The sequence below is a fragment of the Pristiophorus japonicus genome, chromosome 2 (assembly GCF_044704955.1).
Source record: "Pristiophorus japonicus isolate sPriJap1 chromosome 2, sPriJap1.hap1, whole genome shotgun sequence".
Lineage (NCBI taxonomy): Eukaryota > Metazoa > Chordata > Chondrichthyes > Pristiophoridae > Pristiophorus > Pristiophorus japonicus.
The window spans coordinates 347798886-347811741 of record NC_091978.1 but is presented as its reverse complement, the minus strand read 5'-3'; the positions used below and the strand labels follow the sequence as shown (position 1 = coordinate 347811741).

At 43.9% G+C, this 12856-nt stretch overlaps 1 protein-coding gene across 1 annotated transcript in view; it reads right to left on the bottom strand.

Moving 5' to 3' along the window:
* LOC139231614 (uncharacterized protein C4orf50-like) overlaps positions 1–12856 on the bottom strand; it is a 110288-nt gene that overhangs the window by 77171 nt on the left and 20261 nt on the right. Inside the window, exon 4 of the mRNA XM_070862521.1 lies at positions 9245–9304. Within this exon, the coding sequence (XP_070718622.1) occupies positions 9245–9304 (60 nt within the window). The remainder of the gene's footprint in view (positions 1–9244; positions 9305–12856) is intronic.

The following is a 12856-nucleotide window of genomic DNA, read 5'->3' as shown; positions in this document are numbered from 1 at the left end:
ATGCTCAGATTTTGCAGGACATGACTAACCCTCTTCTTAAGTGTCTCCTGGCGCTTTAGGGCAATTGGCTCCACTGTCAACGCTCATCATTCAAGTGACCTCATGGGTGTATCTAGTCGAACACTCTGACAGGAAGGCAATGTTCCTTTAATTACTGAAATAATATTTGAAATTTCAGCTTCTTTTTTCGCCTCAGGTGTTAGTTCTGCCGCATCAAAAATTCTTGAAGGTTTAATTGTTTCCGAACCAACGATTCCACCCCCGGTCATTAGCTTGTTTTCTTAATCTGTTCTCGTCCTTCCAGCCTTTACCCTTCACTTTCTCCTTTTGTTATGTGTACATTATTGATATTAAGAGATTAATAATTCATGCCTCAATCCTGATCCGTATGTACAAAACTCTACCCTGCAGGAGCATGTATATGTGCACAGGAAAGGAACATTTTGTATTGCATTTTCCACAACATGGACACAACCTCCACACAGATTTGTACTTTCAAATGGGGAGGAAAATTTTGGACCCTAATTCATCAAAACATTGGAAGACAAGTCAGTTATATTTATTTTAATGCTTTGATATTTTCCAAAGTTGCTGTGCGTCAATTTCAAGTTGCCAAAATGTACAAAATGGACAGAGCACAACCAAAATGAGACAATTAAACCCTAGAGTGTCTGGATCCTCCATTCACCCTGAAGATCAGTGTCCTGGCCAATATTTAACTTCTTAACCAACATCACCAAAACAGATTATCTGGCCATTAGCATAATGCTGTTTACGAGTCCTTACTGTGAGCAAATTAGTTGCTGCGTTTCTAACCTGTGTGGTGACCACTTAATATTTAAACTGTGTTTGTTGGAAAAACCCTGACAGAAGTGACATTTGAAGGAACAAAGGGGAAGGCATTCAATAAGGTGCCACATAAAAGGTTACTGCACAAAATGAAAGTTCACGGGGTTGGGGGTAATATATTTGCATGGATATCATCATCATAGAGGATTGGCTAACTAACAGAAAGCAGAGAGTCAGGATAAATGGGTCATTTTCCGGTTGGCAAACTGTAACTAGTGGGATCGGTGCTGGGGCCTCAACTATTTACAATCTATATTAATTATTTGGATGAAGGGACCGAGTGTAATGTAGCCAAGTTTGCTGATGATACAAAGATAGGTGGGAAAGCAAGTTGTGAGGAGGATACAAAAAATCTGCAAAGGGATATAGGCAGGTTAAGTGAGTGGGCAAACATTTGGCAGATGGAGTATAATGTAGGAAAGTGTGAGCTTATCCACTTTGGCAGAAAAAATAAAAAAGCAAATTATTTAAATGGAGAAAAATTACAAAATGCAGAGGGTCAGAGGGACCTGGGGGTCCTTGTGCATGAATCACAAAAAGTTAGTGTGCAGGTACAGTAAGTAATCAGGAAGGCAAATGGAATGATGGCCTTTATTGCAAGGGGGATAGAGTATACAAGCAGAGAAGTCCTGCTTCAACTATACAGGGTATTGGTGAGGCCACACCTAGAGTACTGCATACAGTTTTGGTCTCCTTATTAAAGGAGGGATATACTTGCATTGGAGGCTGTTCAGAGAAGGTTCACTTGGTTGATTCTGGAGATGAGGGGGTTGACTTATGAAGATAGGTTAAGCAGGTTGGGCCTGTACTCATTGGAGTTCAGAAGAATGAGAGGTGATCTTATTGAGACATGTAAGATAATAAGGGGGCTCGACAAGATAGATGCACAGAGGATGTTTCCACTCATGGGGTAATCTAGAACGAGGGGACATCGTTTTAGAATAAGGGGTCGCCCATTTAAAACTGAGATGACGAGGAATTTCTTCTCTCAGAGACTTGTAAATCTGTTGAATTCTCTGTCCCAGAGAGCTGTTGAGGCTGGGTCATTGAATATATTTAAGGCGGAGATAGACAGATTTTTTGAGTGTTAAGGGAATAAAGGGATATGGGGAGTAGGCAGGGAAGTAGAGCTGAACCCATGATCAGATCAGCTATGATCTTATTGAATGGCAGAGCAGGCTCGAGGGGCCAAATGTATTCTTAAATACATTTGAAACCTTTTTTTTTTAAGTTGTTGGAAAATAAAATTGCATGTGTGTAAAACTGACAAAGGCAAATTTCACCCGATATCTATTTGCTTGTAGGTCATAATATCCAGTTTACATTCAGGTTATTGTAACATTTTTGACTGATGAGCAAACTCTATTTGAAGAAGTGGATGATTCAGAAATGAACTCCAAAAGAAAACAAACATGCTGGTTAAATGTGAAGCACGACACTTTAACCGCCATGGTACTGAGAGACTGCAGAAAGGCATGATTCAATGACGAGCAGGAGAGTTTTCCCTGGTGTCCTGACCAATAGTGATGGTGGAGAGGCAATGGCAGACATTTAAAGATCACATGAATGAATTACAACTATTGTACATCCCTGTCTGGCGTAAAAATAAAACAGGAAAGGTGGCTCAACCGTGGCTAACAAGGGAAATTAGGGATAGTGTTAAATCCAAGGAAGAGGCATATAAATTGGACAGAAAAAGCAGCAAACCTGAGGACTGGGAGAAATTTAGAATTCAGCAGAGGAGGATTAAGGGTTTAATTAGGAGGGGGAAAATAGAGTATGAGATTAAGCTTGCAGGGAACATAAAAACTGACTGAAAAAGCTTCTATAGATATGTGAAGAGAAAAAGATTAGTGAAGACTAATGTAGGACCCTTGCAGTCAGAATCAGGTGAATTCATAATGGGGAACAAGGAAATGGCAGACTAATTAAACAAATACTGGTTCTGTCTTCACGAAGGAAGACACGAATAACCACCCGAAAATATTAGGGGACCGAGGGTCTAACAAGAATGAGGAACTGAGGGAAATCCTTATTAGGCAGGAAATGGTGTTAGGGACTGAAGGCCGATAAATCCCCAGGCCTGATAGTCTGCATCCCAGAGTACTTAAGGAAGTAGCCCTAGAAATAGTAGATGCATTGGTGGTCATTTTCCAAAATTCCATGGACTCTGGATCAGTATCTATGGATTGGAGGGTAGCTAATGTAACCCCACTTTTAAAAAAAGGAGGGAGAGAGAAAACAGGGAATTATAGACCGGTTAGCCTGACATTGGTGGTGGGGAAAATGCTGGAATCAATTATTAAAGATGTAATAGCAGCGCATTTGGAAAGCAGTGATAGGATTGGCCCAAGTCAGCATGGATTTATGAAAGGGAAATCATGCTTAACAAATCTGCTAGAGTTTTTTGAGGATGTAACTAGTAGAGTGGATAAGGAGAACTATCGGATCTGGTGTATTTGGATTTTCAAAAGGCTTTTGACAAGGTCCCACACAAGAGATTAGTATGCAAAATTAAGGCACATGGTATTGGGGGTAATATATTGACGTGGATAGAGAACTGGTTGGTAGACAGGAAGCAAAGAGTGGGAATAAACGGGTCCTTTTCAGAATGGCAGGCAGTGACTAGTGGGGTGCCGCAAGGTTCAGTGCTGGGACCAGCTATTTACAATATACATTAATGATTTAGACGAAGGAATTGAATGTAATATCTCCAAGTTTGCAGATGACATTAAGCTGGGTGGCAGTGTGAGCTGTGAGGAGGATGGTAAGAGGCTGCAGGGTGACTTGGACAGGTTAGGTGAATGGGCAAATGCATGGCAGATGCAGTATAATGTGGATAAATGTGAGGTTATCCACTTTGTTGGCAAAAACAGGAAGGCAGATTATCTGAATGGTGACAGATTAGTAAAAGGGGAGGTGCAACGAGACCCGGGTGTCATGGTACATCAGTCACTGAAGGTAGGCATGCAGGTACAGCAGGCAGTAAAGAAAGCAAATGGCATGTTGGACTTCATAGCGAGAGGATTTGCGTATGGGAGCAGGGAGGTCTTACTGCAGTTGTACAGGGCCTTAGTGAGATCACACCTTGAGCATTGGTGCAGTTTTGGTCTCCTAATCTGAGGAAGGACGTGCTTGCTATTGAGGGAGTGCAGCGAAGGTTCACCAGACTGATTCCCGGGATGGCAGGACTGACATATGAAGAAAGACTGGATCGGCTAGGCTTATACTCACTGGAATTTAGAAGAATGAGAGGAGATCTCATAGAATCATATAAAATTATGACGGGACTGGACAGGTTAGATGCAGGAAGAATGTTCCTGATGTTGAGGAAGTCCAGAACCAGGGGTCACAGTGTAAGGATAAGGGGTAAGCCATATAGGACCGAGATGAGGAGAAACTTTTTCACCCAGAGAGTGGTGAACCTGTGGAATTCTCTACCACAGAAAGTTGTTAAGTCCAGTCGTTGGATGTATTCAAGAGGGAGTTAGGTGTGGCCCTTACGGCTAAGGGGATCAGCGGGTGTAGAGAGAAGGTGGGAGTGGGATACTGAGTTTGCATGATCAGCCATGATCATATTCAATGTGGGTGCAGGCTCGAAGGGCCGAATGGCCTGCTCCTGCACCTATTTTCGATGTTTCTATCCCTCAACCAACATCACAGAGGACAACCAAACTGAGACAATTAAACTGTAGGCTTTCTGGATCCTCCGCCAACCTAAAGATCAGTGTCCTGGGCCAATCTTTATCCTTCAACCCACATTAGTAAAGCTGATTATCGGGTCATTATCACATTACTGTTTGTGGGAGCTTGCTGTACACAAATTGACTGCCATCTTTCCTACATTACACCAGTAACTACACTTGAAAAATACTTCATTGGCTGTAAATTGCTTTGGGACGACCTGAGGTTGCGAAAAGTGCTATATTAATGCAACTTCTTTCTTTTTCTTCGTTATTTGTGAGTGAGACACAAACATTAGGACCACTATAATTATCATGGAAGACTGGACGTTTTTCCTGCCACGGCCTTTATATTTTGTTGAATGTTCTTACATTTGAATAAAACAAGACAACCTTAAGGATTTTTTTGGAAAAAACCTGCTGGGTACATCTGGCATGCTTGCACCAAGACCACAAACCCATACAGCCCACAATCTATCCCATATTTTCCTAATGGTGTAGCACTGAATACACTCACTGCAAGGTCAAGGGACAACCCACTCCAGTGAAAAGCCAAAGCAGAATGCACTCAAATAAATTTTACTTCGTCGGAGAACCGTGTCATTCAACACTTTACGAACAAAACCATTCTTGAACTCAGCCAGAACCAAGTCCCATTGGTGACAGTGCTGCTCAGCCTTTCAGTGGCTAATTGTTCTGACAGGACACAGAGAACCTCCTCCATATTGAGAGAGCAGATTTAGAACACAAGAGAATGCTCATAGATATGTGATTAAAAAGAGAATGGTGTCATCATATTTAGAAAAACAAAATCTAAATAATTATTATTCAAAAATTTGAACTGGAGCTTAACAGATCAATACGTGCACTACTAAAAATTCAAATCACTGTAAAATTTAAAATTAAGCATTTTTGACTAACACACTGGAATCCAACACAGAATAATCAAGTCTGAGTGTCGGCCATAGTAACAAATGGGTACATTTCAATATTTGTTATCCCATTGAGAATGTCTCCCAACTCGTCAGTAGTATCATGACCATTCGTTTGTGAAAAGACAGCCACAATGTATCACAAGTGAAGCAATGCATCTCAGAAGCATATTCTAATCTTCCCTCCTCTGCTAAAGAGGCTGAGGTTCAGTTCCGTAGCCACTGGGTATTGTCTGGTACCTTGCCATAGTGACCATTGTACCTAAACAATGAATTTCAGCAGGCTAATCAACCATGAGACAATCGGAGTGGAACTCAGAACTGATGTCTGCGCCAGCACACTATCGGGCAAGGTGTAAGATCGGTTGACTCAGCACAGACAGGAAATCAAACCTGGGACCTTCTGGTGTTACATGGCTCAGGACACGCTCTGATTTTACCCTGGCAGGAAGTGGCTGCAGCGGCGAATGCCATCTCGATAACCCAAGGGCCCCATTAGAGTGTCGGATGAAGTCCACTAACCTCACAAAGTCAGCTAAAATAAGCAAGTTGTCATCTGAATAACAGAAATCTTCCTGAAACACAGAGAGGCAAATGGTATTCCCTTGTCCCAATATTCAAGCAAAACCCTGTGTGATATCACATGGCATCGTGTTCCTATGTCCAGAAGCACTGTAACCTAGCATCACTCATGCCAATTGTCTCACATCCTGTGATGCACGACAACATATGGAGGCCTCCCATCTTAAGTTCTTGGTCCCGTCCACCTACTATTATTATCATCTATTCTATGTATCCCAACAGATTGCTGCAGGATTTGGAGGCTGTTACATCTAGTTAACACAATCCATTCTTGCTATTGGAAAAAGCAGAACACAATGCCGGCAAATGGCAGGCCTCTGGAGAGAGAAATGCAGACATCCTCAAATTAACTTATCATGAAGAGGAGACACTATCAATCATTGGAATCAACTTTTGACCGGGGATTGGGGAGTGCAACGAATAGAGAGGAGTGTTTCTGAGAGACTATTGACTGTTCAGCTTACTCTCTGTCAGGGATTTCACAATCTATCTGCTTCCATAAGGTTGGTGAGAGGAGGTGTTTCTTTAATGGACTGACACCTCAGAAAAAAAATTGACCAGGCATCTGTAAAGCGGTCTGGAACATATTGGGATCTTATCTATCTAGTAGCATAGCCACTGGACCTGCTTCATGTTTTTTTTAAATCGGACTGGCTTTGGCATCAGCTGCATCACTGTCAGGCCCTCTGGTATCCTCTGGGACATCTAGCACCTATCCTGTTCGGACAGTGAAGTTAGGAAGCTCACGACATTCTACCTCCTTTCGAAAGATGATGCTTGGGGCAAACTGCAAGACATCCCAGATCTATCCAGATAGATCCTTTAAGCATTCTATGGTTTGCTCAATTGAGTAGAATAGGCCTATGGGGCTCAATTTTCCCCAAAGCATTTTTTTGAGTTACACCCGATTTTTTGGGGGCCAAATACAGCCCCAAAAAAGTGTTGCATGTTTCCCCGTTGCATCTCTTCATTTTGGCGTGGCCGAACCCGACCTTTAGTTTTGGGGGTGGAGCCTTGATCTGCGCCAAAAAGATCAGGCTGCCATGGTAACAGGGGACACAATGCGAGCTGAGACTGCAAACTAAAGCATACAGCTACCTCCCAACACATTAAAAGAATTGAAAAACACATAGCACCAACTTACCTCCAACCCCGTCCGAAGGGTGTTCGGTCTTCTCGGTTGCCAGTTCGGGTCTCCCTCTCTCTCTCTCTTTCCTGTGCCCCTGTGCCCCTGTGCCCCCGCGCCCCCTCCCCCCTCTGCTGAGAATGGGACCGGTCTGTGTGTGTGAACCAGGGACCAAGAATGGGACTGGACAGCCTTCGGGCGGGGTTGGAGGTAAGTTGCTGCTATGCATTTTTCAATTCTTTCAACGTGTCCGGGCATCTGCTGCATCACTTTCCTTACCTGCGCCAATTTCCTTAACTCTCGGTAAGGTTTTTCAGGACAGGCCACATATGCTGGCCTAGTCAGAACTGGAGTAACTCTCAGCTGGCCAAACTTCCCTAAATGGCAAGAAGTGGCGTAGGTGGCTGGTTACGACCCTTTGGCTGAAAAAAAAACTGATTAAAATAATTCGTAACTAACTGAGTTACGCTGGTGCAAATTGATTGGGAAAACTAGGGATTTTTAAAGTTAGGCCAGAAAAAGCAGCCTGCTCCAAAAAAAACGGCGTAAGTACTGGGGAAAATTGAGCCCATATTCCCTAGAGTGTAGAAGAATGAGAAGTGATATAATTGAGTTATATAAAATTCTTAAGGGGCTTGGACAAGGTAATGCTGAGACAATGTTTCCCCTGGCTGGGGAATCTAGAACATGGGGCCACAGTCTCAGAATAAGGGGTCGGCTATTTAGGACTGAGATGAGAAGAAATTTCTTCACTCAAAGAGAAATCTTTGGAATTCTCTACCCTAGAGATGCTCAGTCGTTGAGTATATTCAAGACAGAGGTCGATAAATTTGGGGGAATTAAGGGATATGCGGATAGTGCAGGAAGGTGGAGTTGAGCCATGATCTTGTTGAATAGCGGAGCAGGCTAGAAGGACCAAATGGCCTACTCCAGCTCATATTTCTTATGTTCTTATGTAATTAAAATTCTGTTCTTATTGTGTACTTCATGATTTACACACCTCTACCACAGAAAGGACAGCCATTCCTTCTGCCCACCCTGGAACTTACCAGATTTCTGGCATACACTTATGGGGCAGAGAGTCAACAGGTCTGGGGCCCGGCCCCAATTTCCTGTCACTAGCGCTAATGCCGACTTCTTCCCTCCTCCAACACAGGAAATTCAAGGTAATGTCTTCAGTTAAAGAAAGGAAGAAAGATAGAAAGACTTTCATAACCTCAGGATGTCCCAGAACGCTTTAAGCCAATGGAGTACTTTTGAAGTGCTGTCACTATTGTAGTAGAGGAAAAGTGGGAGTCAATTTGTGCACAGCAAGATCCAACAAACGACAATGTGATAATGACTAGATAATCTGTTTTAGTGATGTCGGCTGAGGGATAAATATTGACCAAGACACTGATCTTCAGGGTAGATGGTGGATTGAGCCTAGAGTTTAATTCTCATTTTGGTAGTCCTATGTGATGTTGGTTGAAGGATAAATATTGGTCAGGACACCAGGGAAAACGCTCCTGCTCTTCATTGAATCGTGCCTTTCTGCATTCTCTCAGTACCATGATGGTTAAAGCGTCATGCTTCACATTTAACTAGCATGCCTGGTTTCTTTCGGAGTTCATTTCTGAGTCATCCACTTCTTCAATTATCACTCATAAATTTTTCAATAAGGTGAATTTAAAACCATTAAACACAAGCAAATTGGATACTATGACCTAGAAGCAAATAGATAATAGGGTGAAATATGTCTTCATCAGTAGTGTGAAGCAGGCACGTAGTGAATCAGCGGCCCACTTTACACCACACTCGATTTTCCTTTCCAGTGACTTTGAATAAAAATGGGGCTCAGACAAATCTCCAACCCCTTGTTCCTTCATATGTCACTCATGACAGGATTTTCCAGCAAACACTGTTTAAAAATTAGTGGTCAGGACGCAGGTTATAAAACATTACCCGTTCACTTTTTTCTTCAGTTCCTCTTAAAGGGACAGTACAAAAAAATTACAAACTCAAGAAGGAAACACACTCAAAAGATATGGGAGTAAAAAGAGATAGATCGCAAAACAGGGACTTTCTCTCACCTCCAGTGGAATCTCTTGCTCTGGCATTTCATCTGAACTTAACTGGACTTCAATGTTATTCTAGAATAAAACAAGTGACAATATGAAAATCATGCAATTTTGTTCATTACAAGACAATAACAAATGAATATATTCCTGATTTCCATCACTATTTCCACAATTATACTGCAGGTAATTACATATTCCAAATATATGCACAGTCTGTATAAACTTGCTCCATAGAGGAGGTTGCAAGGAGATTCAGAATTGGCTTGGTATTCTCTGTATCTAATCCACATCTGAATGCCACAGTGCACAAGTCTGAATGGCAATGCTTGTTATCGTATGCTTTAGTGTAGGTGTAATCAATCTATTAGTAGCTTCAATTCGATGAAGCAGCATAAGTGAGAAACATAGAAACATAGAAAATAGGTGCAGGAGTACGCCATTCGGCCCTTCAAGCCTGCACCACCATTCAATAAGATCATGGCTGATCATTCACCTCAGTACCCCTTTCCTGCTTTCTCTCCATACCTCTTGATCCTTTTAGACGTAAGGGCCATATCTAACTCCCTCTTGAATATATCCAATGAACTGGTATCAACAACTCTCTGCAGTAGAGAATTCCACAGGTTAACAACTCTCTGAGTAAAGAAGTTTCTCCTCATCTCGGTCCTAAATGGTTTAACCCTTATCCTTAGACTGTGTCCCCTGGTTCTGGATTTCCCCAACATTGGGAACATTCTTTCTGCATCTAACCTGTCCAGTCCCGTCAGAATCTTATATGTTTCTACGAGATCCCCTCTCATCCTTCTAAACTCCAATGGATCCAGTCTCTCCTCATATGTCAGTCCTGCCATCCCGGGAATCAGTCTGGTGAACCTTCGCTGTACTCCCTCAATGGCAAGAAAGTCCTTCCTCAGGTTAGGAGACCAAAACTGAACACAATATTCCAGGTGAGGCCTCACCAAAGCCCTGTACAACTGCAGTAAGACCTCCCTGCTCCTATACTCAAATCCCCTAGCTATGAAGGCCAAGGCCAACATACCATTTGCCTTCTTCACCGTCTGCTGTACTTGCATGCCAACTTCCATTGACTGATGTACCATGACACCCAGGTCTCGTTGCACCTCCCCTTTTCCTAATTTGCCGCCATTCAGATAATATTCTGCCTTCGTTTTTTTGCCACCAAAGTGGATAACCTCACATTTATCCACATTATACTGCATCTGCCATGCATTTGCCCATTCCCCTAACCTGTCCAAGTCACCCTGCAGCCTCTTAGCGTCCTCCTCACAGCTCACACCGCCATCCAGCTTAGTGTCATCTGCAAACTTGGAGATATTTCACTCAATTCCTTCATCTAAATCATTAATGTATATTGTAAATAGCTGGGGTCCCAGCACTGAGCCCTGAGAAATGTGCTTGACGAAGTACATTGCTCCCGGTCCAGCAACGCCTCAAATTTAAAATTCTCATTCTGCGTTCAAATCGCTCCATGCCCTCATCCCTCCTTATCTCTGTAACCCCCTCCAGCCCTATAACCCTCTGAGAACTCTGTATTCCTCTAATTCTGGACTCTTGTGCATCCCCGATTGCCTTCGCCCCACCATCGGTGGCCATGCCTTCAGCTGTCTCGGCTCTAAGCTCTGGAACTCCCTCCTTAAAACTACATTAAAGGCATTATATAAGGACACAACATAAGACATAGGAGCAGGTAGGCCATTCAGCCCCTCAAGCCCGCTCTGCCATTCAATAAGATCATGGCTGATTTTCTACCTCAACTCGACTTTCCTGCACACTCCCCATATCCCTTGATTCCCTCAATATCCAAGAATCTATCAATCTCGGTCTTGAATATACTCAACGACTGAGCCTCCACAGCTCTCTGGGGTAGAGAATTCCAAAGATTCACCGCCCTCTGAGTGAAGAAATTTCTCCTCATCACTGTCCAAAATGGCCGACTCCTTATTCTGAAACTGTGACCACTGGTTCTAGACTCCCAGCCAGGGGAAACATCCTCCCTGCATCTACTTTGTCAAGCCCTGTAAGAATTTTGTATGTATATAACAAAGTTGAATTGCTGCTGTCATTACAGTTTTCCAAACACTCACCGCGGGTAGATGAATCCCACTCTGGTGACAATACAGGAAACATGCAATGATACAGCAAGCGCAAGATCTGGAGTGTATGATCATTAACAAATTGGTGGCGTAGCAACAGCCCCACTATTAAATGGCCCCAACAGCAGGCTCATTGAACTTTGAATAGCTCAGCATCCATATACTTTCGCAAAGTAAAATCTCCCGATTCCTCTTCTTAAAATGGCCTTGGACTTTCAATCTCCAACTCATGATCATCCACTGCAAAGAAGATGGTTTGTGTCTCCTTCCCCCAATTAAATATTTTTGACCCTTCCCACTTCAGAATTTCCGTCATGTTCCAATTTCCTTGTTGAGAACAAATCCCACTCTGCTCCTCTCAGTGGAGACATTCAGGTGTCCCGGCTCCTGTTGCCAAGAAAACTCAAATCGAGTCCCTGCCACTCCCCAATGCTGCATCAAGAAGCAACAACAACTTATATTTCTATAGCACGTTTAACGTAGTAAAACGCCTCAAGGAGCTCAATCAGAACCGAATTTCGCCCCTATGGCCTAATTTAGGAAATGGCTCTCCCCCTGCTGAAGTAGTTTCTCAGTCTTTGCTTCCCATCACCTTCCTCACCCTCTCTTCTTCCCCCATCGCTTCACCCATACACTCTTCACACAACCTCCCTTCCCTGCCCCTCTCTCCCTCTCCTCCCCCTTCTACCCCCCTCTACTTTCGCCAACCCTTCCCTCCCATAGCACAATTCCTGCCTCCAGAGCCTGCTGATTTGGATCTCAGGGGACCAAAACTGTCCCTTTCTACAAGACCTGTGGTGAGTCACGGGTCAGTGCAGACTGGCCGCCGAGCCACCACCATCTTTGATATTGCCCTCGTTTACTTTTGGAGGGGTGTAGGGGACGGCTCCGCCCGTTTTCCCGTCGCATCATGCATGCGCCGACCCCTTACCGACCTGCAGCGGCACCTTTCCGAAATTTCCCCACGGGAAAATGAACCTGTTGGGAAATTCCCACGCGGAATTTTCCGTCAGTGCCCTTTCTGTGGCTTAACGGCGTGGCCACTCTTATAGGGGAGGTCGGGCTGCAGGCGACTCCATGTTATTTTTCTTTGTCGGCCGACTGCCAGGTCAGGCCGACAATTATGTCCGTGGGTTCGGCCGGGCCACCAACAGGCAGCCTGGCACCCGCCCCCTTCGGCTACACCGTCCCGCCCCCACTTCCGACCCGCTAGTGGCGGCTACTCCGATCCGACCGCACTTCCGCCCCTCTCCCCAACACTGGAACCATCACCCAAAAAGCTGATTTCTCCTGATTGTGCGCCCCACACTTGGAAAGTGGTTGGTGCGACTCATTTCGGGCAGTGGGCAATTTCGGCCCCCAGGTGTCTTGCTCTGGAAAGGATACTGGATGAGCATCACATTCACATGGATGCATCAAGGCAAAGCTTGGAGGGCCTGGGACAAATAGAATGGGGTTACAGTGGAGACCAAACCAGTTTCCGTGACAATATTTGAGAAAGATTCAACAC